This window comes from Macrobrachium rosenbergii, chromosome 19 (genome assembly GCF_040412425.1).
Source record: "Macrobrachium rosenbergii isolate ZJJX-2024 chromosome 19, ASM4041242v1, whole genome shotgun sequence".
Lineage (NCBI taxonomy): Eukaryota > Metazoa > Arthropoda > Malacostraca > Decapoda > Palaemonidae > Macrobrachium > Macrobrachium rosenbergii.
In genome coordinates, this window is record NC_089759.1 from 20,994,233 (window position 1) to 21,020,335 (window position 26,103).

Here is a 26,103-nt window from a genome sequence, read left to right on the forward strand (position 1 = left end):
AACTTATTGGAAGTGAAACTGTCAAGTTACCTTCAGTTTTACAGCAGAGTTAAGGCTGATTAATTATATATATGTATATATATATATATATATATATATATATATATATATATATATATATATATATATATATATATATATGACTATTTATCACATCACCGTGATTCATATACAATCAGAAAGCTACAAACGTCCTTTAATATCCAATTCACTCTACCTCGGAAGGAATATATTTTCATATATGTTACCGAAGGGGAATTTTTAGTTGATAATAAGTCCACCGTCCCGTGGGGTCGAACCAGCGACGGACGAGGAATCAGGACTACAGTGACACACTAACCAGTCGGCCACAAGAGAGGTATAAGTGAATACCATCTCCCATCAACTCACCCGTCGAACTCAGGTGTTTTGCGTTTGGAGACGATATATACAATATATATATACAGTATATATAATATATATATATATATACATATACACACCTGGAAATTTTAATATTTTCACGGGGTTTCCATTTTCTTTCTATAACAGGTAAAAGTTTTTGATTGCCCAATCCATTAAGTACTGATCCCCTGTAGAACGCTTTTCTCAAAAGGGGATTCTGTCCTTTAGGAGACACCATCTGAAATACACTTCTCGTAAAATTCGTGTATTTTTAGAAAACCAAATTAATACACGGTTTTGAATGACAGACGGATTAAGCCTGAAATTTCCCTCAAATTCAGACTAGTTTTTCGAGAATACTTAATCATCTCGTATGATGTGAAAGCGATTTCACAACTGACAGACTTCAAAATTATGTGAATATACATTATAGATATACTGAATATTTCTGAATGTGTCATATATAACTAAGTAATTCTATTATATATAATTATATTTATATATATATAATTATAATAAAATTACTTACTTATAAATGACACATTCAGAAGTATTCAATATATTTATTATCCTCTGCTGCATGCAGGTTAGTTTTTTATTCTCTCATAAAAGCCGAAAGTTCCAGTAGATGGTAACAAGACATTTTCCTAATGAAAACAGGAAATCATCAAGAAAAGGTTGTAGGAAATGTGTTACTCTCAATAATTTTTATTTTTCCTTTTGCTGTGACAGTCACCCAGTTCATCCTCTCAAGGGTGTAGGATTCTCAACAAGTGTGAACGCCTACGGGGAAGGCGTCCATGTATAATCCTTGTTTGGTAACCCCATTATAAGATTTCCAGAATTCAGACATCCTATCATGAGCTACCATCGTCCAGTCGTTAGTTTTTGAAGCAATCTTTTGGGAATGTTTTAAATGCTCCAGATATTCTTTTGAAGGATTAATAGGATACTTAATCACACACAGAGGAGAAAGTCCGGCCGTCACGTTTTCGTATTTGCTTCTGGTAGTTGTTTATAAAGGTGTAAATTTTATCATAGTTTGCAACGACTTCTAACGATGGCATTTGAGGAAATTGTATCAGGTATTTGAATAAAAAAGAAATTAACTGCATTTTTAAATTATTCAAAGGTTCCTGTCTTCTGTCCAAAAGAGTAATAAGATTTGGTCTCCAAATTCATATCAAGATGATTCATTCCTAGAATAGGTGAGCGGCAGTTCTGTATCTGTATATCCACATTATTTGGAAGCTTCTTAAGGGTGAAATCGTTTTCATATCATACGAGATGTTTAAGAATTCATGGAGACCAACTAGAGCAGTGGTTCTCAAATTTTTTTGGTATCGTTAGCCCCAGCAGAGGGTGGTGTGATAGATCACCAGTATCCCTACCGCATTCCTCTTCAGTTATGTGAAGTTGCAATATAAAGGAAAGAAAAATATTGGAATGCTTAATTTCTAATGCATTTTCTATGTAAGAAAGTGCCTCGTTACCCCCCAGAAACGGCTTCATTACCCCCACGGGTGTAATTACCCCCAGTTTGAGAACCACTGAACTAGAGTGAATTTTGAGGAAAATTTCAGTTTTGAATCCACCTGGCATTAAAAGACATAATTTTGATCCTCTTGAAAATTTATTTGGTGTGTCTGGAAAATCCCAGATAGTATTCTCGGAAGAATTCTGTGGACACTCGAATAAAAAAGATTGTACTTATCAACATTTTTTTCCCTCTTTAAGGCAGTAGCTACACCCATTTGATAATTTAAAGTTATACTCTATATCTAGTTAAGGGTGACACGCTCATTCCAATAATGGTATGTGTTTTTAGTTAGTTATGCTACGGTTTCTTATAACGACAATATTTTCCACCAGTGGTTTTCACTTTCTAATATTAGGATAAAGAAAATCATTTAAGTGAATTTAAATTAGTTTATTATTTTTTTATTCGTTTTATAATTTACTGTGTTACCATCCATAGCCACCATAACGTCCTCCGAATCCTCCAAGTCCTCCAAATCCTCCAATTCCTCCAAATCCGCCAATTCCTCCGAATCCTCCGTGTCCGATTCCTTTGCTGACGGTAACGACTTTCTTTACCACAGGTCTGTGATGTAACGGAAAAAGGGAATTAGATTTACCCCTGATACGATAATCCGTAAATGTGAATTATTTAATTTTATAATTATGCCTTTAGTTGCTGCTTAAGTCATTTCATTATATACTTAGTTCAGTATAATTATCTTAATATATTGGATTTTAAAATCGAGGAATGTATCTGTCAATTATCCAAACAACTTAATATTAAGGGGAATATTTCCCAGAGAAATATTGATAGCTTACCGGACTATAGAAACTCCGCCGAATCCGCCACCTAATCCATGGCCAAACCCTCCTCCCAATCCATGGCCTATTCCACCGAATCCACCTCCTAATCCATAGCCAATACCACCAGGTTCAGGGAATGCGGAAGTGGAGTAAACCAGAGCCATAAGAGTGGCGACCACAACCTGTATACAGAGACAAAGTGGAGAGGGATCAGTTGTTTGGAGTTACATGTCAGTGAAATTGCAAAGATGGATCTCTTTACCGGTTTTTTTTTACCGATCATTTATCTTATATGATATACTACCATGCAATAATGAATATTCTCAATGTCATTGTATCAAGGGACGTCGTTGAATAAACTTCTGTGAAAGATACTGTTGATATCTAAATGTATGAATATGCAAAATAGTGTATTATTTAGGAATTCATGTTCTTGTTCTTTCTTTAAGACAACATCTTGGTTAGGAGTATTCATAAGAAAATAAATCAACGGGGTATTTTCAGTTAATGACTGGAATGTCTTTTGAGAAAATGAATACTACAAAATAAACCTACGATTGAGCGAAGGGCGTTCATTGTTGGAAGATTGGTTGCTTGATAAGTCTGCTGTGATGCTGAGGCAGTACTGTACCCTCGTTGCTTTCTGCCCGAGTATTTATCCTCTGAGCGCGTCCTTGGGTGGGCGTTTCTCAGGTAACCTTCTCAGACGAGCTGAATCCAAAGTGGTAAGCTTTCTTTTTTGTAATTGAGGAGATGCTCTCAAGTCCAAAAAACATGTCATACTTTTATCTTAGTAAGAAGTGTTTACGGAAATGAGATTGCAGTATCAGTACACTCAGAGGTTTCTACTTATTTTATGTATGTATGTGTGTGTGTGTATATATATATATATATATATATATGTATTATATATATATATATATATATATATATATATATATATATATATATATATATATATACTTTTGAAATTAAACTAAAACAAATACTAAAAGTCACTTAAACATATTGATAAAGTTAGAAATATTAAAAATGTAAAACAAAATAAAAATATCAGACCGTTTACTACCTAACTCTGTGGGAGCTAAGAACAGAGTGGCATTCTCAGTTCTCAGGTGGACGACGTTAAATTATATATATATATATATATATATATATATATATATATATATATATATATATATATATATATATATATATATATATATATATGTGTGTGTGTGTGTGTGTGTGTGTGTGTATAATATACTGTATATTATATATGTGTGTGTATGGGTGGGTGTACGTGTATGTATGTTTATACACGTATATTATATATATGCATACATCTTTATACATATATATTATATATATGAACATTTCCTTTCAATATACTGTTGTATATTTTAGTTGGTTAATCATGTTTTTTTCAATTAAGTTCAAAGAACTTAATTGAACATCAGTGAGTAGACTAAATACCTTAGAAGATTATTGTTGCAAGGCACATTATGGCATCCTCAGATAGGCAGCCTCGAAAAAGATCAGCGTTTTCCTAATGGTATCTTCTTGAAGGGTGGAACTTCCTTTTGACAACAGCATTCTAAAGGGGACCCACTACTTGATGAGTTTTGTCATCAAATACCATTTCTCGTTATAGAAATAAAATTGAAACCCAGTAAAATTTTTGAAGAGTAATTTGAGTCTATACTTAGAATTTTTAGTTTTGTTGTCTCAAAATATAAGTTTTTACAAATTGATATGAATGATGTACTTGTATATGACAAATATGCATATGTTTAATGTGTGCATTATGCTCTGATTTATGCTAATTAGTGGTTTTGTATTATCTGACAAAAATACAACTCCTGTATTGATAGTAAGACATTAATCTAATGAAAGCAGGAAATTATAAAGAGCAGATAAAAAAGAATATTGTTACTCTCAATTAACTTTTTTGAGGTAATCAGGCGACTCACCCTCCCAAGGGCGTCTGATTCCCAATAAGTATGAATGCCTACGGGAAACGCGTCCTTTCCATGATCCGTCCTCGGTAGTTCCAGTTCAGTTGTATCAGAAGTCAGGCATCCAATCATGAACTTCCTTCGTTCAGTTGTAAGTTTATTTCATAAATCTTTAGAAATGAGTAAAAATGAAAGAAGGTTGGATTTCAGCCCTAAAGTAATTGAAGGGGGATGAGGTCAAGTTACCTTTAGTTTCACCGCAGTTAACACTGATCAGTTATAAAAAAGATTTTCGTTCATTTAGATGATTCTAAAAAGAGTTTTATATAAATTTTTTTGAATAGATAATTTTAAGTTATTAAGAGGCTGCTATATGCATGTGCCTGTGAAAGAGAGAGAGAGAGAGAGAGAGAGAGAGAGAGAGAGAGAGAGAGAGAGAGAGAGAGAGAGAATTGGAGTTTATCAGATTCCCCAAAACACAGTTTGCAACATTAACATCCTTTGTGTTTTGTGTAGTTTTGATAAATTATACGATTCTGTTTACCTTCGATTCTTCGAAGTAAAGCTACAAACAACAGCACAGATCCTTTGAAATAAGCCCACAGTTATGTTAAAAGTCAAATCCGAGTATGTAAAGTTTTTCGCAAGAGATATTTGGAAATAAGCTGACGGCTGAGCGAAGGAAATTTCTAGTTTGGTGACAGACTTCTGGAGGCCTTATGCAGCAACTGCTAGCGAAGGATTATATATACAATGGACGTATCCTCCACAGGGATCCTACGCCTTTTGGAAGATGATGTCTGATTGCTTTGAAGAAAGATGGATACTTTGGAGTGAACGGGTTATTTTGTTCTTTTTTATTCATTTCCTTCTTTCTCTATGTTATGCCTTTTATAATTAGTCTATACTCAATGGTAATTTTTTAAATGGATAATAACAAAATTGCTCACAGCTGGAACAAGCTATAGTCATGAATTAATATTTTTCTATTTCGTCCTCATAAAAGGGTAAATTTTATCGTAACTGACAAACTTGCAGCTAACGACGGTATTTGAGGAAACAATCGTTTTAAACATAAGGCAGTTACTTTTTTGATTTTCATCGGTTTCTGTTTTCAGTAAAAACGCAATGAGATTTGCTATCCGAATTCATACTGAGACGATTCGTTTATAGAGAATTATGGCTGAACATTGGTTCTGTATGTTTTTTACATTCTTTTAATTTAAAAGTTCTCAGTTGCGAAATCGCTTTCGTATTGTACGACATAGTTAAGAACTCACGAAAAACAACTGGTCTGAATTTGAGGAAAATTTAAGTAATGCATGCAGCTGGCACGAGAAGACATGCATTAATTTGATTCTCTAAAATCATTAATTGAAGAGGGTGAAGAATTCAAGATGGCATGCTTTGAGTTCTTCTAAAGGCGATTGAAAACAAAATTCTTGTATTTGTTAACGTTTGCATTCTGGGAAGGATATTGTTTCAACTCTTTTAGCTAAGGATGACATACTCCCATTCCAACAAGGGTATACTGTAGGTTATAAGTTACTCAACGTACAGTTTCCTTTGCTGACAATATTTTATACCACTGGTTTTGAGGTTTTGCTGTTAGGATAAACAAAAGCATTAAAACGGATTCATATTAGTTTATTACGTTTTTATTCGTTATATAATTTGCTATGTTACCATCCATAGCCACCGTAACGTCCGCCGAATCCTCCAAGTCCTCCAAAGCCTCCAATTCCTCCGAATCCTCCAATTCCTCCTAATCCTCCGTGTCCGAATCCTTTGCTGACGGTAACGACTTTCTTTACCACAGGTCTGTGATGCAACGGAAGATGAGAATTGGACTTGTAGCGGATGTGGTAAGCAAGTATACAGTAAATGTAAATTATATCTTATTACAATTAATAATTTTGTCCCTGCTTAGTTCCCTCATTTCAAATTCTATTTGTATTCCTACTTAGTTCAGGACAATATTTTCCTTGAGAATATTAGATTTTACAATCAAGGAAGGCATTTGTCATTTATCAAAGCATTTTCATAATAAGAGTAAAATTTGCAAGAGAAATATTGATAGCTTACTGGATGACAGACACACCACCGTATCCACCGCCCAGTCCATGGCCAAATCCACCTCCCAGTCCCTGGCCTATTCCTCCGAATCCACCTCCTAATCCATAGCCAATACCACCGGGTTCAGGGAATGCGGAAGTGGAGTAAACCAAAGCCATGAGAATGGCGACCACAACCTGTATCCAGAGACAAAGTGGAGAGGGACTAGTTATTTGGAGTTATATGTGAGTGAAGATTGCAATGATTTTTTACTTTGTCTTTAATGGGCCCCTTATGTTAAATGAATATAAAAATGAATCATTAATATTCTTTATGCAATGGTGTTAAGGAAATTCGTTGAATAACCTTCTTTGATGAAATTGATATCTAAGACTTATGAGAATATTCAGACAACATATTGCTTGGGAGTGTACATAAGAGGCTGAATAAACTGGGGTGTTGCAGTTAATGAGAGGAATTTCTTATGTGAAAGTGAATGGAACAAAATAAACCTACGATTGAGCGAAGGGCGTTCATGGTTGGAGGGTTGTAATGCTGAAGCAGTTCTGTACCCTAGTTGCTTTCTGCTCGGGTATTTATACCCATTGACTGCATCCTTGGGTGGGCGTATCCCAGGTAACCTTCATAGACGAGCTGAATCCAGAGTCGCGACCTTTCTTTTGTAATTTAGAAGTTGTTTTCTAGTCCAAAAAAAGTATCAAACTTTTACACGAGCAAGAAGTGTAACGGAAATGAGATTGCAGTACATTTACATTTTTAGCTTTACACACACACACACACACACACATACACACACATTATATATATATATATATATATATATATATATATATATATATATATATATATATATATATTTATATATGTGTGTGTATTGGTATTTTGGATGCATGTTTACATGTATGCATTGACAGATTAACACACGCATTGTATATATATATATATATATATATATATATATATATATATATATATATATATATATATATATATATATATATATATATATATATATATGCATACTTATATATAGATAAATTTCTGACTCACATCAGGACCTGGGTTCGATCCCGATGTGAGTCAGAAATTTATTTCTGTTCCACACGTGATTGTGTGTTGATTGTTTCTAACTTGTATATAGATATATAATTACTGATTAGGAAATTGCACAATCAGCCTTAGCTAAGTAGATATATGCAAACAGAAACCCCTCACCATCTGCCTGCATCGTGAAAGCAATGCACATCGTGTAAAGTCTAACTAGCATAAAAGCGTATTGTTGAAAGGGAGTACGGAAACCTCCGAAACGTTCATTGCAAAGAAGCACTCTTCTGACACGAATTTTGCGGGAAGTGTATTTCAGATGGTGTGTACCTAAAGGACAGAATCACCTTTTGAGAAAAGCGTTCTGCAGGGGATTAGTACTTAATGGATTTGGCGTTCAAAAACTTTTACCGGTTATAGAAAGAAAATGGAAACGCTGTGAAAATATTAAAATTTCCAGGTATGTATGTATATATATATATATATATATATATATATATATATATATATATATATATATATATATATATATATATATATAGCATAAAATTACGTACTTATAAATGACAGATTCAGAAATATTCAATATATCTATTATTCTCTGCTGCATGCAATTTAGCTGTTTTTTACTCTCTCAAAAAAGCCAAAAGTTCCAGTAGATGGTAAGAAGACTTTGACCTAATGAAAGCAGGAAATCACCAAGAAAAGGTTATAGGAAATGTGTTACTCCCAATTAATTTTTTTCCTTTTGCTGTGACAGTCACCCAATTCATCCTCCCAAGGTCGTAGGATTCTCAACAAGTGTGAATGCCCACGTGAAAGGCGTCCACTGTATAATCCTTGTTTGGTAGTTCCATTATAAGATTTCCAGTATTCAGGCATCCAGTTATGAACTTCCATCTTCCAGTCGTAGGTTTTTTAAGCAATCTGTTGAGAATTTTTTTCAAATGCTATAAATATTTTTTTAAGAAATAATGGAATATCTAATTACTGACAGCGGAGAGAATACTGCGTTGACCATTGTTTGCGTCTATTACTTGTTTCTAAAAGTGTAAATTTGATCGTAGTTTGCATCAGTTTCTAACTAACGATGGTATTAAAGGAAACACAGTCGTATCGACATAGTAACATCAAAGAAAATTAATTTTGGAATTGTTGAAAGGTCTCTGCTATCTTTCTAAAATTCTAACTAGATTTCCCATCCAATTTTATACCGGACTGATTCATTTCCTGAATATTATAGCTGGACGGCCGTTCGATAATTTTGTGTACTCGCATAATTGTGAATTCTCTTAATTGTGAAATCACAGTCACTTAATACAAAACGGCTAAGGATTCACGGAGACCAAGTAGCCAGAATTTTTAGGGGAATTTAAGGGTTGTATCCAGCGGGTATTTAAAATCATGTATTGATTTTGATCCAACGGAAGTGGCTAAAGAATCCCTTATAGTATGCTTGGAACTGTTCTATGAATGATTGTATAAAAAAAATCGTCTCTCAGCTTTTTGTCGCTTTCTGAGCATTAGCTACACCCAATTGATAACAAGTTATACTCTAAATCTAGTTAATGTTGACATGCACTCATTCCAATAAGAGAAGGTATTTTTAGTTAGTTATGCTGCGGTTGCTTATAACGACAATATTTTCTACCACTGGTTTTCACTTTCTAATATTAGGATAAACAAAATAATGGAAGTGAATTTAGATTAGTTTATTGCGTTTTTATTCGTTTTGTGATCTGCTGTTACCAGCCATAGCCACCATAACGTCCTCCGAATCCTCCAAGTCCTCCAAATCCTCCAATTCCTCCGAATCCTCCGTGTCCGATTCCTTGCTGACGGTATCGACTTTCTTTACCACAGGTCTGTGATGTAACGGAAGAAGAGAATTTGACTTACAGATGATATGTTACTCAAATATGACGTAATTGTAATTGTAGTTAATCTTATACCTATGCCTTCTATGGCTGCGTAATTCACTCATTCTATATTCTACTTTGACTTGGTAATTAATTCAGCAAAATTCCTTGAAAATATTTGGATTTTGAAATTCAGACTTATGTTCATCTAACTATGTGAACTATTTAGTAGTTAAAAGGGAATTTGCAATGAAATATTAATAGCTTACCGAATTATAGACACACCGCCGAATCCACCACCTAATCCACGGCCAAATCCTCCTCCTAATCCGTGGCCAAATCCTCCTCCCAGTCATGGCCAAATCCTCCTCCCAGTCCATGGCCTATTCCACCGAATCATCCACCTAATCCATAGCCAATACTACCAGGATCAGGGAATGCGGAATTGGAGTAAACCAAAACCATAAGAATGGCGACCACAACCTGTATCCAGAGACAGAATGGAGAGGGATCAGCAGTTGTTTGGAGTTACTTGTGAATGAACATTGCAGTGATGTATCTTTATTTACAATTTCAACCTTCCCTTTATGTTATATGTAAACGTGCATCATCAAAATTCTTTACGCAGTGGTATTAAGGAAATTAGTTGAATTAACTGCTTTGACAGTTAATGTCGACATCTAAATGTTATGCGAATGTGAAGACAAGTGTATAACTAAGGAATTCATGTTCTTGTTATGTCTTCAAGTCAGCATGCTGCCTGGGGGTATTCTTAAGAAAGTAAATCAAGTGATCAGTTTCAGTTTATATGAATTTCTTTTATGAAAATTAATAGAGCAAATTAAACCTAAGATTGAGCGAAGGGAGTTCATGGTTTGAGGCTGTTTTCCTTTGAGTGTCTGTTGTGATGCCGAGGCAGTGATGTGCCCTCCTCGCTTTCTGCTCAGGCATTTATACCCTTTGTGTGCGTCCTTGGGTGGGCGTTTCCCTGGTAACCACCTTAGACGAGCTAAATCCAGAGAGATAAACTTTCTTTTTCCTCAGTTCAACAGGAGTCCCCCAAAAAAACCTACGTATGTGGAAGTGTACTGGGAAATGAGAATGCAGTCCACATACCCTTATTGATATGTTCGCACATTATGTATATATATATATACGAGGGTAAGTCAAAAAGTTCCAGGAAAAATGTTGAATGATGCATTTACACATGAATGAAACAACCCAAATACTTGGTAAACAATTATCTGTGATGTAGTGATCCATATAGACTTGATACCTCAGTCATCCTCTTGCTACCGTGGTGTTACCATCTGCTTCAGAAAAGTAACTTCTTGAACCCATGGAAAATAAAAATTTTGAGATGAGAGCTAACATCAAGTTCCTGACCAAGCTTGATTGGAAACCAGGAAAAATTATTGAAGCTTTGCAACAAGTTTATGGAGATTCTTCTCCATCTAAATCAGTTATTTATGATTGGATAAAGCGATTTAAGGATGGTCGGGAGGACCTCAAAGACAACCCAAGAGAGGAAAGACCATCGACTGCAAAAAATGAAAGAATTGTGGCTTTGGTGCAGAATCTAGTGGATGAAGATCGTCGGATTACTATCGATATGATAGCTAATGAAACTGGGATCTCCCATGGTTCCGCATTTTCAATTTTAAATGAAAATCTTGGTTTGAGTAAACTTTCAGCACGTTGGGTCCCAAAAGCGTTGCGCGAAGACCAACTGCATCAAAGAGCTGAACTTTCTCTTGCAGTTTTAACGAAGATTGAATCAAATGAATCAGAGTTTTTGACCGGATTGTTACTGGAGATGAAACTTGGATCCATCAATATGACCCAGAAAGTAAAAATTCAATCAAAGCAATGGTTACCAAGAGGTTCAGCTGCACCAGTGAAGTTCAAAGTGGCGAGATCTGCCCAGAAGGTTATGGCAACAGTGTTTTGGGACTCCAAAGGGAGTGATTTTGATTGATTTCCTTTAAGGACAAAAACAATCACCGGGAACTACTACAAAGGTGTTTTGCAAAAACTGAAGACTGCATTGGCTAAAAACGTCGAGGAAAGTTGCACCGCAGAAATTTGTTCCATCATGATAACGCTCCAGCACATTCATCAAGGGTTGCAAGAGAAGTCCTACGGAAATTTAGGTGGAAAACTCTTCCACATCCTCCTTATAGTCCTGATCTTGCTCCTACAGATTTTTTCCTGTTCCCAAAACTCAAGGAACACTTAAGAGGAGTCCGGTTTGAATCTTTGGATGCTGCTAAACATGCAGTTTCAACATGGTTTAATAGAAAGGCCCCAAATTTCTACAAAGAAGGGTTGCAGAGGTGGAAACAGCGCCTTGAAAAGTGTATAGAGTTAGATGGTAGATATGTAGAAAAATGATGTTTGAATTTCCTTAAATAAAGAGTATATTGAATTTTTCCTGGAACTTTTTGACTTGCAGACAGTTTTTGTCTATACTGTATATATATATGTATACATACACAGTGTATACAAAAAATGTCTGCAGGCTCTCTCTGTGTATATATATATATATATATATATATATATATATATATATATATATATATATATATATATATATATATATACACACATTATATATATATATATATATATATATATATATATATATACACACATTATATATATATATATATATATACATATATATATACACACATTGTGCATGTGTGTGAGATAGAGAGAGAGTGTGTGTGTGTGTGTGTGTGATTATTAGTAACAGGAACTTGCAGCATCATCGTTAGTAAATTGGATATATTCAAACAGAAAGTCATCACCATCTGCGATCAAAAGAAATATGCAAAGAAAAAATTCAGAAAAGTACAGTATTACACTGCCGTTGTCTGAGAATGAAAAGTGGTATAACTATTTCTGATGTTTTTGAACCTTGTTTTTCTACTGAATTGAAAGAACAGGGCCATTTAAAATTATTGTATCTAAGCCCCAAGATTTATAATTGTCTCATTTAAATTATATATCTTGAAAGGTGATTGTTTAAAAGGAATATGTTACCTTTCGAAAGGTTCAGTGTATGGAAGCAATCTTCTAATATTAATTTTGTAAAAAGTGTATTCCAGACGGTGTCTTCCTGAAGGGTATAACCACCTTTTGGCCTAGCATTCTAAACAGGATTAAAATGCATTTTGCAGTAAATACTAATATTTGCTGTTGAGGGAAAGGTAAACCAAGTGAAATATTTTCTTATTATATTTAAAAAGTATGTAGAGTTTTTATTCAAAACTTTTACTTGTGTTTCCTTGAAATTCTGTCGTCTGTAAGACGCTGATAAGAAGAGGAATATGTACTTATACAAGACAAATACAAATATTTCTTATGTTGTTATCCTCTGATGCGTGCATTTTAGTTTTTTTTTTTTTTTTTGTATTTTACAATAAAAAATACCAAAAGACACAGTAAAAAGTGACACGATATTAAACTTATGAAAGCAGGAAATATTCGAGACAATTAAGAGTTTTTTTTTTTTTTTTTGCCCAGACAATCAGCTAACTCATCCTCGCAAGGGCGTAGAATTAACAAGTATAAATGCCCAAAGATAAAAGGAAAGTTACAATCTATACAGTTCTAATTACCTTTGACTGTTTGAAGTCATGCTACCAGTAACCGGACATATCCATGAAATAAGTAAACATTTATGTTGAAAGTAATCATCGAGAATATTTAACACTTTTAACGAGTGACATTTTGAAATAAACTCATGGTTGAGCGAAGGAAATTCATAGGTGACTGGCTTCTGGAAGCATTACGCAGGATCTACTGTAGAAGGATTATGCAGTGGACGCGTCTCCTCAAGTTTTTTATACCGGTTAAGGGTCGAACGCCCTTGGGACGTTGAGGTCTGGCTGCCCGGGAAAAATGCTGCTTCCGAGTAACTTTTTTATTTCATTTTCAAAAGTCATTTCTTGCTTTCATTAGGTTTATGTCTTTATAAATTAAATGGAAACTCAGCGATACTATTTAATTTTCAAGGAATAACAGAATCACCAAATTACACACAGCTGAAAGAAAAAAACATTGTCATGTATTTTTGTTTGCGTCCATTCCTTCCTTTAAAGATGTGGGAATTTTATCGTAATTTACATCAACTACTGATTAACGTTAGTATTTGATAAAACAATCATTTCGAGGAATTAAAATAACGGCTGAGTTCTTTTAAAAAAGTTTCGTAGATCATATGTTTTAATTCTGAAATAAGTCGTGGGATGTGTTATCCAAATTCGTTGCGAATTAATTTGGGCTCTAGCCTGCCGTGTGATGGTCCGCATTCCCCTTTTGGAAGTTTCCATATGAAAGTGACCTCTTCTTAACGTGCTTTTCGTAAACGCACTTTGATGAAAGCACGTGAAATGGACCTCTCCGAAAGAAGTATCTCCTCGTTTTTCGTGAGCACGTCACCTAGGCCTCCCGTTTTTTAATTGTTTTCCTTGAATTGCTCACTTCATTTATTCATGTCTTCAAGCTGCGTGTAAAAATATGTCATTGATAAATTCCTTTTCGCTGCAGTTTTTAAAATATAAGCATACTTATCGTAAGCATAGGGACTTCCATTTCCTATCAGCCAAACAGTGAAGGCCTGTTTAAATGCATTGCTGCAAGAGGGATAGTGCCACAAAGCGCAATTGCTTGCGCTCGCTCCTACTTGCACACAGACATGCAATAAAAAGAAATGCCCGTGACCCTGTACCTTGCCTGTCTTTGAAGGTAAGCTGGGCTGGGCTATGCTCCAAGGGTATAAAAAAACAGGCAGTGAGAAAGAAAGGCTTTCCCTGAGCATTACAGCAGAGGAAGCCCCCAGAAAGCAATCGTTCGACCTTGAACTTCCCTTAGCTCAGTTGTAGTTTACGTTGCAATGTAAAGTTTATTTTCTGGAGAGAAATTGCAAATATAAACTATTGGTGGATTCGCGTTCCGTTCATTTAATAATCACGAAATAAGATATTGCCTTAAAAAAAAAAATTGGTAATTGACTGATCAGGTAACTGCCATTTGGATTTGCCATAATTTTTGGTTTTGGCTCTTCACACTCCGAGGTCCTGGCTATTAATTAATATTAAAGAATATTGCGGGTATGTATGCGAATAACGAATAAGTAGGCAGTAAAACGTTAAGTGAAAGTTCATTTATAATCACTGTGAATTTCAAATGTTCTAGTACATTTAATATCGTAAGACATTTTTTATTCCACCTTCTTGGGTACATTAAGGTGGTAGTCGCTGTTCTTATGCCTCTGTTTCATTCCACCTCCGCTCTCCTCGATCCATATGGCTGTTATGGCTACGGATTGGGAGGTGGATTTGGCCAGTGGTGGTGGAATAGGTGGAGTTTCTGCAGTCCGGCAAGTTCCGTTATTCAGCTGTCAAGAGGATTGAAGACATGCTAAACACTCTGATACTTTCAAATTAAATTTTCTTTATTTTAGTAGCTATGTGGCAAGGTATTAAAATTCAAAAGACTTTAGTTCTTCGTATTGCTTGTGTAGAGAATGACGGTCTTGAATCTTACTATTCTTCGTCCATGTCTGAGACCGGTAGTAGGCAGTGTCATTTACCGTCAGCACAGGAATGGCACTCAGGTGGACGTTATGGTGGCTATAGGCGGTCAGATTTCAAACTACACAGCGAACAAGAACTACTACATGTTAATAGACTTTAAGTTCACCCATATATCACAATATAAAAACACTAAATACTGACGGTGTAGTAGTGGATAACATACTTTCTTTAAAGTTATCTGTTTACGAGTGGCATTCATTTCAGCCATTCCCTTTGACATTCAAACTACACAGGCAACAAAGGCATACTAGCCAAAATTATTGCATCATGCTATGAAAGTCCTTTCCAGACTTGCCAAGACGGCTAAAAACTCTACGGGGTCAGCCTTTCTTTCTCTGAGGAAAAATAAAGCTATGCATTTTTTCAAGGGTAAGACCTTCATCGATATATTGTTTCAGGGCCCTGAGCCCTACAGCTTAAAACATCGTAGCAATTGCACTTATTTAAAGCTGCTAGTTGAAAGTACTTATCTTTATCCTGAACAGTTTAATTATCTCGTAAATACAATTGGTAACGTGTTGGCCTCGTAATCCCGGGGACCAGCGTTCGCTCCCCGTCAAGGAGCGGATAGTCTACTGGATGGTTACTGCCATGAGAGACGACATGGTGGGGATTGGGGTTACCCGGCTGATGTCCGCCCGAGAGGCAACAGCCTGTGGGAGGACTGAAACCAACAACTTTAACTTTAACTTTTAAATAACCTTTCCTACAGATTCGAACAGGGATGCACTGTTTTCACGAGAACTGCCAATACCCTTGTACCCTTACCCTTGTCATACCCTTTTATGAATCAGTCTTTATAAACATCATAGCTTTAAGGAAATTTCGTCAATAGCAAAAGAGTTGAGAAAATGCTATTAAATGAAATATCAATACATACTAATGCTCAGAGAAGGAAAAAATATATACTACAAGATTCTGAAATATAAAATAAACTAAGATTTCCATAAGCAATGAACGACCACTCATTAGAAATTAACATTCTTTAAAATAAAGATTTTAAACATTAACAATATATATATATATATATATATATATATATATATATATATATATATATATATATATATATATATATATATATATATATATATATATATATATATATATATATATATATATATATATATTATACATACATACACACATATATTTATATATTGAAAGGACCACATTCAAACTGGATGGTATCTAATGGAGTATTTATTCGGAAAAAGTTACAAACTTTCTTGGACAAACAGTCCACATTATCAAGTATCCGTACTTGATAATGTGGAGTGTTTGTCCAAGAAAGCTTGTAACTTTTTCCGAATAAATACTCCATTAGATACCATCCAGTTTGAATGAGGTCCTTTCAGTAATTCTACTAATGCACAGGACAATTGTGTATGTGATGAAGTTAATATATTTATATATATATAGATATATATGTGGGTGTGTGTGTATTTATGTATTTATATATGTATTTATGCATAAGGACATAAATATTAAACCTTGGTGCTTGTGATAGTCAGTAATTAGTGAAGAAATTCATTAATGATCCGCAAAAAATTGTAAGCTTTTCACGTGAGATATAGACAAGATGAATTAGCAATTGGAAAAGATAGTTGTAACTTCGAACGGTGACGTTTGTTATGTATGATCCAATTAAGAAATCCTCAAGAGAAGCAGTAAGGTAAACTTACGACTGAGCGCAGGAAGTTCATGATTGAGTGACTGATTTCTCGAGACCTTATAGCAGGAGCTGTCGAAGAAGGATTATGCAATGTGAAGTCTTCCGCAGGCATTATATACCTGCCGAGGATCTCACGCCCTTGAGAAGATCTCGTTTGACTGCGCCTGCGAAATAAGTTTTTTTTTTATTATTATTATTTCTGTGTAACGGATTTTGTATTCTGTGCTTGCGTGTCCGTTTCTTTTTCAGTCACTTTACTTCCGTCTTTCATTACGTCAGTCACTTGTTTCCTATAGAAAAAAAATTCCTTGTGAAAATTAACTTACGTTACCATCTCATTTATTCTCTCGTTAGTTCATCATTTATAGAAGCAAATATTTTACCAGAAATTGCTTATGTAATGCTCCGTCAGTCGTTTCACTGTTGAAGGGATGTCTGTAGGAGGATAGAAATTAATATTTACCAATATTTTATATATAAAATATGCGTTTGCAAGGCTCATGCACCGGTCCCCTTTTTACTGCTCAGGAAGGAAGATCTGTAACTTCAAATCTCGCAATGAATCAGGCTGTACATTTCTTTTCAAGTGCTTTGTATAAGTGTATATGAAATTCATTCTATGTTTGCCAGTGCAAGCTTCTTACGTTTAAGGCAATATGTTTCTACAACCAAAGGCTTGTTCATGTGCCCATAGATATCTATCTATATACATTTTATATATAATATATATATATATATATATATATATATATATATATATATATATATAAATTTCTGACTCACGTCGGGATCGAATCCAGGTCTCTCAGGTGGAAAGCAAGGGCGTTACCCACTGGGCCATACAAGTCTAAAAGAAGTTGGAACCTGAGAGCAACTGCAAAGGAATTACCTGGGCAAGCTAACTGCTTGCATACCAGCGAGTTTTCCCCAACTTCCCGACTCAGCAATGACCCAATAGACAACATTTCATTCGAATTACCCTTCTGAGTGAATAAGATAGAAATCATCAACACACAATCACGTGTGGAACAGAAATAAATTTCTGACTCACGTCGGGATCGAACAGGTCTCTCAGGTGGAAAGCAAAGGGCGTTACCCACTGGGCCATACAAGCCTAAAAAGTTGGAACCTGAGAGAAACTGCACCCAAGGAATTACCTGGGCAAGCTAACTGCTTGCATACCAGCGAGTTTTCCCCAACTTCCTGACTCAGCAATGACCCAATAGACAACATTTCATTCGAATTATGTATTTATATATTGTATGGCCCAGTGGGTAACGCCCTTGCTTTCCACCTGAGAGACCTGGGTTCGATCCCGACGTGAGTCAGAAATTTATTTCTGTTCCACACGTGATTGTGTGTTGATGATTTCTAGCTTATTCACTCAGAAGGGATAATTCGAATGAAATGTTGTCTATTGGGTCATTGCTGAGTCGGGAAGTTGGGGAAAACTCGCTGGTATGCAAGCAGTTAGCTTGCCCAGGTAATTCTTTGGTGCAGTTCTCTCAGGTTCCAACTTTTTTAGACTTGTATGGCCCAGTGGGTAACGCCCTTGCTTTCCACCTGAGACCTGGGTTCGATCCCGACGAGTCATAAAATTTATTTCTGTTCCACACGTGATTGTGTGTTGATGATTTCTATCTTATTCACTCAGAAGGGATAATTCGAATGAAATGTTGTCTATTGGGTCATTGCTGAGTCGGGAAGTTGGGGAAAACTCGCTGGTATGCAAGCAGTTAGCTTGCCCAGGTAATTCCTTGGGTGCAGTTGCTCTCAGGTTCCAACTTCTTTTAGACTTGTATGGCCCAGTGGGTAACGCCCTTGCTTTCCACCTGAGAGACCTGGGTTCGATCCCGACGTGAGTCAGAAATTTATTTCTGTTCCACACGTGATTGTGTGTTGATGATTTCTATCTTATTCACTCAGAAGGGATAATTCAGAATGAAATGTTGTCTATTGGGTCATTGCTGAGTCGGGAAGTTGGGGAAAACTCCGCTGGTATGCAAGCAGTTAGCTTGCCCAGGTAATTCCTTGGGTGCAGTTGCTCTCAGGTTCCAGCTTCTTTTAGACTTGTATGGCCCAGTGGGTAACGCCCTTGCTTTCCACCTGAGAGACCTGGGTTCGATCCCGACGTGAGTCAGAAATTTATTTCTGTTCCACACGTGATTGTGTGTTGATGATTTCTATATATATATATATATGTATATATATATATATATATGTGTGTGTGTGTGCATACATATGTGTGTGTACGTTTGAGCGTAATTGGAAAGATAATATAATACAGTAACGGTGACCTTTAATTGTTCATGTTTCAGTCTCCTTCTGAATCGTTTGAGTATAATAAAAAATCCCAAATTACTATGAGAAAAGTCCATTGCTTTGCAATCGGCGCGTATGCCAAGGTGGCTTGGGAAACGCCCATGAAGGGCTTGAGATACCCAGTGGGTATAAATAGCGGAGCAGAAAGCTGGGAAGGCAGAACTGCCTCAGCCTTCCCACAGACGCCCGAAGAAGGCACTCAATCTTTCAGCCATGAACTCCATTCGCTCAGTCGTAGGTTCATCTCGAAAATTCATTTTTTTTACAAAGGAAAATTTAATGTTAAATTGAGACAACCGAAACTGGAATTTATACAATTATTATATCACCAAATTTCGACGTTACCTTAACGAATGGATTCGAACAGATTTCATTAGTAATCATTTGGATAGTTGGCTGCTGTTAGGATCATTTATTATCATTCATTAAAGCTCTTCAAACAATTTTAGCTGCTGAAATGTCTTCTTAAGGAGTTGTAAATATATTATGTACATTAGACATGAATGGGAAGTTGATTAAGTACTCATCCTTCCTTACAATTAAGATATTTTCATATTCTCACGTGGATTTAATTCCAAAGATTAATCTTCCACTATGTCTGGATACTTGATGGTGGTGGTCGCCATTGTTATGGCTCTGGTGTACACCACCTCCGCCCTTCCTAATCCCGGTGGCGCCTTTGGCCATGGATTAGGAGGTGGATTTGGTGGTGGAATTGGCCATGGATTAGGAGGTGGATTTGGTGGTGGAATTGGCCATGGACTGGGCGGTGGATTTGGCCATGGTGGTGGATTTGGTGGAGTCTCTGTTGTTCGGTAAGCTATGAACAGTTTTCTTGCAAGTTCTGTTCTTATAGTGGAATTTGCAACGACAGAGATCATACTAGATTTAAATTATACTCCTCTGTTACAGTATTTCAAATATATGTCTCAAGTTGAATCGCCACCTCTCTTTGTTGTAAGATGAAATAATTCATTTTATCATGTTATATATTAAGACAATACCTTATTACTGGTGAATCTAACTTTATTTTTCTTCCACGTCATAGACCTGTGGTAAGCAGAGTAGTTACCGTCAGCAGAGGAATCGGACACGGAGGATTCGGAGGAATTGGAGGATTCAGAGGTAGACGTTATGGTGGCTATGGGTGGTAGCATTCCAAACTTTAGAACGAGCGAAAATGTAATAAATTAGACAAACAAATGACATATTTTTTTGTTCATCCTCAGATCACAATACAAACATCTTAAATTGGAAATATAAACACGAGAATGAATACTTTTATTAGATTTTAATTGATTATTTTGATAATTTGCTTAGAAATCATTAACACAAAGACAGCCAAAGAAAGTTCATGTAGTTTACTGGATACCTTTTTTTAGAGTCTAGACAGACAGGCAGGCAAACTGACTCACAGAAACTGTTTTCAAGTGATCTGTTTGCAGCAACGCAGCTGTTGACAAAGTGTCATTCATGTTAGCCTTTATCTTTGTTATCTAAGCAACATAATCAACAAAGAAATGGATGAATGTGCAAAAATCTTTCGGCTTATACGGCAAAAAGTTCATTCCGCTCATGACACAAAAATTCTCGTGGAATCCACCTTACATGTAATCATTAAAAATAAATCTGTGCAGTTATTATGAGGGTGAGAATTTTCGGTGACCGGTAATAAAGTCACGGGAAAAAAGTAATTTTGGCCAAAAAAAAAAGTCACAGGAAAAAAAAGTCATTGATTTATAGTGGCCTGGGGTCATTATCTTCATGATATTTACAGTCTTTTGTTTATGTGTTTACGGTAATCCCAAACGGGCTTGTACTAAACACGCCGCAAAGGTGGATACATACTTGGGGTACCTTGGGGGTCACTATCCAGGAAAGATTATTGTGACTATTTTTCCTGTGACTTTTTTTCTCGTGAATTTTTTCTGCGTCTTTTCTTCTGTGATTTTTTTCCTGACTTTTTTCACCTGGATTCGAATTTTGTGCTCAATATATCTAAGCACGCAGATGCTCGCGTTCCTGAAAAGACTCATCGTTCCCCAACCATTCAGTAATTCGAGTCCCCAAGAGACAGATCGCTTATCAATTATAAATTCCCTTCGGTGTATTTACTCCGGGGTTGAGTGAATTTTATATTAAACGAAATTTGCAGCTTACAATTTGTAAATATAAAATTTATGTCACGGTTTATGTGACAAAAATTCACATGTACAAATATACAGTATATATTCATATATACAGAGTATATATATATATATATATATATATATATATATATATATATATATATATATATATATATATATATATATATATATATATATGTGTGTGTGTGTGTGTGTGTGTGTTATATGTGTATATACAGTATATATAATATATATAACAAACATTTATATATTTATATATACAGTATATATATATTTACATATACATGTATATGTAAATTTATATATTATACATATGTATATGTACATATATATACATTGTAAATATATATATATAGATATATATATATATATATATATATATATATATATATATATATTTATGTATGTATGTATAAACTTTACCATACAATTGTTGTGTACATTAATACAATTAATAACAGGACCTCATTTAAACTGGATGGTATCTAGCGGAGATGTTTCTCCGGGGAAAGTTGGAAAGTTACAAACTTTCCAGGACTGACTGTTTTACGGCTACCAGACGATAAGGACAGTTAGTCCTGGAAAGCTTGTAACTTTTCCTGAATAAACATCTCCGCTAGATACCATCTAGTTTAAATGAGGCCCTATATTATACACATATAAGTGAGTGTACAAGTACGTTTGTAGTGTACATACACCTTTAATCTAAAGCAAAATGAGTAAACTGAGTAAAGCAGACTATCAACGGTCATTAGTGGACATGGCATAAAGAAGCTAAAACACTGCCACAGGTAAATAGAAGTCTGCCGATGAATAGTTTTCTTAGTCATCAAAATGAGATTTTCATGCGGTTCATATGGTTCGCTGCGGACATGTGTGAGTAGTCTAAACAGAAGAGTTTTTAAGCTTGCCAGGGCAGCAGCAGAAATGATGCAATTGGAGGAACAGAATGAAGTCGTTTTACATGGTTGATACAAGACTAAATCTGTTTTACCGTAGCTTAATCATTTTGTTTATTTAAATAAGATATTTTATGATATTTCCTTGTCTTTTCCATTAGTGTTACTGACAGCAAGGAAATAGAAAGGTATACAATTTTGAGAGTTGCAAAACAAGACGAAATCCCTGAGCGAACAAGCTAGACTGATCTGTGTTCATTGATATTCAGTGTAGGAAAACAAACGCAATTATTTTTTGGTCCTATAAATACAGGTATCAGTGTTGTTTCTCTTTTTGTTTCTTCCTTCTTTGGAGGTAAGCAGAAATTAGAGAAGGGCACCGCAAGTTAAATTTAGGTTTAATATCATTTAATTTTAAGAACAATATAAGCCTCCCAAGTCACTGAAGACCGTTTTCTTTGATATCATGTTATAGGTTTCATATAGCAGGTGATTTTCGTAAAGCAACCTTCTTTTATATTTCCAAAAAAATAAATAAATAAATAACAGTTTTCGGCTGCAAGCACGTGTTATACGGTGCACCCTTCATTACACCGGATATAATGTACCGTCATAACATGGACATTTTTATTTTCTCAGCTTGGGATTCAGTTAGGCATTCAGGTTAGTTTCTCCTCGAGACGAGTTCAGGATCAAAAGAGAATAAATAATAAGAATTGCTGAAAACAGTTCGTTTTATTCAGAAGGAGTTGCAAAAGCAGTTAAATATCGTAAAGTTGCTAGTAATTTTTATGCTTTAAGTGGATTCTTAATAAGAATGAAATCACTGACAGAGCTAAGGGGATGGTGTACATTTTGTGCAGTGAATCAGATATACCAAACAGTATCAGCATTAATGGGTGACGTAGCGATACTCAGTTAAGCGAAGTTAAAAGGACTCAGAAAGGACAGAAGAGAGGTGTGAGCTGTTGCATTGGTATGTGGTTCTTAAAGCCGACACTGACCGTTTCACTTTTCTTGTTCCGAGTGAAAGGGGTTCAAGAAGCTTGTGGAAGTGTTATAGCTACGAAATGATATCTTGTTAACTATTTTGCACTGAACCTTTGTGTTTATCTTTCTTGGCCCAAGAGGCGTGAAGAAGCGTTGTGAAGTTTACTGATTGGCTGCGGATATTTGTGTTATGAATTGATAGGTTACAGTAATGCCGGAGCAACAGAAGAAACAGTGCAAGTGGTGGAACAGAATGAAGTAACTTTATATAAAGCTACAAGCCACAAAGCTAAATCTGTTTTGTAATAATTTAATAATCTTGTAAATTTAAAGAAACTATTTTTAAACATTGCCTTTTTGTGGTCTTTACCAGTATTACGCACAGGGGAGAGTAACACCTTAAAATGAACGTTTTTCCAATGTTTTTGCTAGTTATTCGATCGTAATGCTTATGGACGCGGTTTTTTGTCTTATAAACAAGGGTAAAAGTTTTCCTTTCTTATTCTTCTTCTTCTTTGGTGGTTAGACAGAAATTGGAGAAGCTCTATGCAAGTTAATTTTTTAACAGAATTTATCTTTAATAGCATTGTAAATCTTCTGCGTCAGTGGAGATATTAACTTCGCCATGAAGACAATAGCCAATGGGATTATTAAATTTTAGAAAACGTGGAAGACATTTCATTGGGGAGTACGGTTATGTTCACTGGGTACTTTCACCCAGGTCTCCACCATTTCACTTACTGTCTGAGAATACGCTTAATCAGGTAATGTCTCATTTCAAAGGAGCTTTAAAAATCAAAAGCTAAAGATTGATAATGCTTGAAGGCAAAGTGCCTTTACAACTGAAAGGGATTGATGACTGCCATCCAGTAGTCAATGGAAATTCCGCCAAGTGTTCATCGCCTTGAAAAGTTCACGAATAAAATTGGGAAGATCCCGAGTTAGTGAATTTAATTATTTTTACCTAAGGAAATGACTGCCTTTTAGTTTTCTGTGCGTCCGCACTTTATTCTGTCCGCACTTCTTCTGTCAGCACTTTTTCTGTCCGCCCTCAGATCTTAAAAAATACTGAGGCTAGAGGGCCTGTAAATTGTTATGTTGATCATCCACCCGCCAATCATCAAAGATACCAAATTGCAGCCCTGTGGCCTCAGTAATTTCTTTTTTATTGAAGGTTAAAGTTAGCCATAATTGTGCTTCTGGAAACGATATACTGTAGGGTAGGCCATCACCGGGCCGTGGTTAAAGTTTCATGGGTCGCACCTCACATGCATTACACTGAGATTACCGAAAATAGATCTATTTTCAGTGGCATTGATTATATGCTGTAGCGGCTGTGTAGAAAACTCGATTGCACCGAAGAAACTTCGGCGCATTTTGTACTTGTTTTTTTTTTTGTAATTTTACCATGGAGGATAGATTTACTTTAGTTTTAACGTCACATAGATTTTTTCCAACTGGGACTGAGGGTTAAAGCATGGTGCCTTCCAAAAAAAGTGTTTCATTTGAGGGCAAAGAAAACCTTCTGATGGAATTTATATTACATTTTATTTATTGTACGCTCCTTAATATTACCGTCCATAGCCACCGTAGCGTCTACCTCCGAATCCTCCGATTCCTCCGAATCCTCCAATTCCTCCGAATCCTCCGTGTCCGATTCCTTTGCTGACGGTAACGACTCTGCTTACCACGGGTCTATGACATGGGAAAAGAGGAGGATTATTCTCGTGGTAAATGCTGTCCTGTCTTATTTATCATAAGATATTATTGAATTTACATATATATTGTAAGATTTAATGAAATTACTTCATAATAAATCATTTTGAATTCGGCAGAAAACTAGCAAATGAAGTATATCGTCTAATTAACCACGGTTACAGATATTCACATAAATGATTTCAAGAAAAGAACAGAATATTGGACAAAGCACATGGCTAACTTACCGAGCAACAGAGACTCCACCGAATCCACCACCATGGCCAAATCCACCGCCGAATCCACCTCCTAATCCATGACCAATTCCACCACCAAATCCACCTCCCAATCCATGGCCGATTCCACCGCCAAATCCACCTCCTAATCCATGACCAATTCCACCACCAAATCCACCTCCCAATCCATGGCCGATTCCGCCGCCAAATCCACCACCAAATCCGCGACCATGTGATATGCCACCTGGATTAGGGAGGGCGGAGGTGGTGTAGACCAGAGCCATAAGTGAGGCGACCACAGTCTTTGCGGAAAGGGTAAGATGTATCATTCATTAGATATCAGAAAATATTTGGAAGACTGGAGAGGCTTCTGATGATTTTCTGGTTTAACTAAATACTTATATACACACAAACCCACCCACACACACGCACACACACACACACATATATATACATATATATATATATATATATATATATATATATATATATATATATATATATATATATATATATATATATAAATATAGATTTATATATATAAGTATTTATATAGAGAGAGAAAGAGATAATAAAAAATTCTCTATTGCTCATATTTTTTAGTTATTGAAAAAATTCCTCAGTGATCAAGGAAGTTCTAAACTACTGATGTAAAGGTATACCCAAAATAAGTTATCAAGAAAATAAGGTAGAATTAACTTTATACGTTAGGATATATTTAAGCCATTAAAGGCATCCTCAAGGGAAACGTTAGCATTAACTTACAACTGAGCGAAGGAAGTTCATGACTGAATGAATGGCTTCTCGAAGCTCCGAAGAAGGATAATGCAATGTGGAGTCCTCCGCAGACATTATATACCTGTCGAGGATCTCACGTCCTTGGGGAGATCTCGTTGGACTGC

General features: G+C 35.6%; 4 protein-coding genes across 4 annotated transcripts; 1 reads left to right on the top strand and 3 right to left on the bottom strand.

Annotated features, from left to right (window-relative positions):
• Positions 1–2,328: 2,328 nt before the first annotated feature.
• LOC136848455 (keratin-associated protein 19-2-like) lies at positions 2,329–3,336 on the bottom strand. Its single transcript, XM_067120742.1, has 3 exons — positions 3,265–3,336; positions 2,725–2,891; positions 2,329–2,488 (listed from the first exon to the last, which is right to left on the bottom strand). The coding sequence occupies exons 1-3, from the start codon at positions 3,283–3,285 to the stop codon at positions 2,350–2,352; spliced, it is 327 nt and encodes a 108-aa protein (XP_066976843.1). The 5' UTR covers positions 3,286–3,336; the 3' UTR covers positions 2,329–2,349.
• A 2,943-nt stretch (positions 3,337–6,279) lies between these two features.
• On the bottom strand, positions 6,280–7,401 carry LOC136848456 (keratin-associated protein 19-2-like). Its single transcript, XM_067120743.1, has 3 exons — positions 7,221–7,401; positions 6,735–6,901; positions 6,280–6,470 (listed from the first exon to the last, which is right to left on the bottom strand). Exons 1-3 carry the CDS (start codon positions 7,239–7,241, stop codon positions 6,332–6,334), a joined length of 327 nt encoding a protein of 108 aa, XP_066976844.1. The 5' UTR covers positions 7,242–7,401; the 3' UTR covers positions 6,280–6,331.
• Positions 7,402–19,825: 12,424 nt separating this feature from the next.
• On the top strand, positions 19,826–20,385 carry LOC136848512 (uncharacterized). The gene is made up of 2 exons (XM_067120781.1): positions 19,826–20,046; positions 20,280–20,385. The coding sequence occupies exons 1-2, from the start codon at positions 19,826–19,828 to the stop codon at positions 20,383–20,385; spliced, it is 327 nt and encodes a 108-aa protein (XP_066976882.1).
• Positions 20,386–24,801: 4,416 nt separating this feature from the next.
• Positions 24,802–26,093, bottom strand: LOC136848457 (uncharacterized). Its single transcript, XM_067120744.1, has 3 exons — positions 25,967–26,093; positions 25,214–25,503; positions 24,802–24,965 (listed from the first exon to the last, which is right to left on the bottom strand). The coding sequence occupies exons 1-3, from the start codon at positions 26,051–26,053 to the stop codon at positions 24,842–24,844; spliced, it is 501 nt and encodes a 166-aa protein (XP_066976845.1). The 5' UTR covers positions 26,054–26,093; the 3' UTR covers positions 24,802–24,841.
• Positions 26,094–26,103: the final 10 nt, after the last annotated feature.

Excerpts from the sequence above, each read along its gene's own strand:
- LOC136848455 (XM_067120742.1), bottom strand. The coding sequence starts at position 3,285 with ATGAACGCCCTTCGCTCAATC. Across the intron at positions 2,892-3,264 it reads TGAACGCCCTTCGCTCAATC|GTTGTGGTCGCCACTCTTAT; the intron begins GTAGGTTTATTT and ends CTCTGTATACAG. Across the intron at positions 2,489-2,724 it reads GGCGGAGTTTCTATAGTCCG|ACCTGTGGTAAAGAAAGTCG; the intron begins GTAAGCTATCAA and ends GTTACATCACAG.
- LOC136848456 (XM_067120743.1), bottom strand. The coding sequence starts at position 7,241 with ATGAACGCCCTTCGCTCAATC. Across the intron at positions 6,902-7,220 it reads TGAACGCCCTTCGCTCAATC|GTTGTGGTCGCCATTCTCAT; the intron begins GTAGGTTTATTT and ends CTCTGGATACAG. Across the intron at positions 6,471-6,734 it reads GGTGGTGTGTCTGTCATCCA|ACCTGTGGTAAAGAAAGTCG; the intron begins GTAAGCTATCAA and ends GTTGCATCACAG.
- LOC136848512 (XM_067120781.1), top strand. The coding sequence starts at position 19,826 with ATGTCTGGATACTTGATGGTGGTGGTCGCCATTGTTATGGCTCTGGTG. Across the intron at positions 20,047-20,279 it reads GGTGGAGTCTCTGTTGTTCG|ACCTGTGGTAAGCAGAGTAG; the intron begins GTAAGCTATGAA and ends TCCACGTCATAG.
- LOC136848457 (XM_067120744.1), bottom strand. The coding sequence starts at position 26,053 with ATGTCTGCGGAGGACTCCACATTGCATTATCCTTCTTCGGAGCTTCGA. Across the intron at positions 25,504-25,966 it reads TGAACTTCCTTCGCTCAGTT|ACTGTGGTCGCCTCACTTAT; the intron begins GTAAGTTAATGC and ends CTTTCCGCAAAG. Across the intron at positions 24,966-25,213 it reads GGTGGAGTCTCTGTTGCTCG|ACCCGTGGTAAGCAGAGTCG; the intron begins GTAAGTTAGCCA and ends CCCATGTCATAG.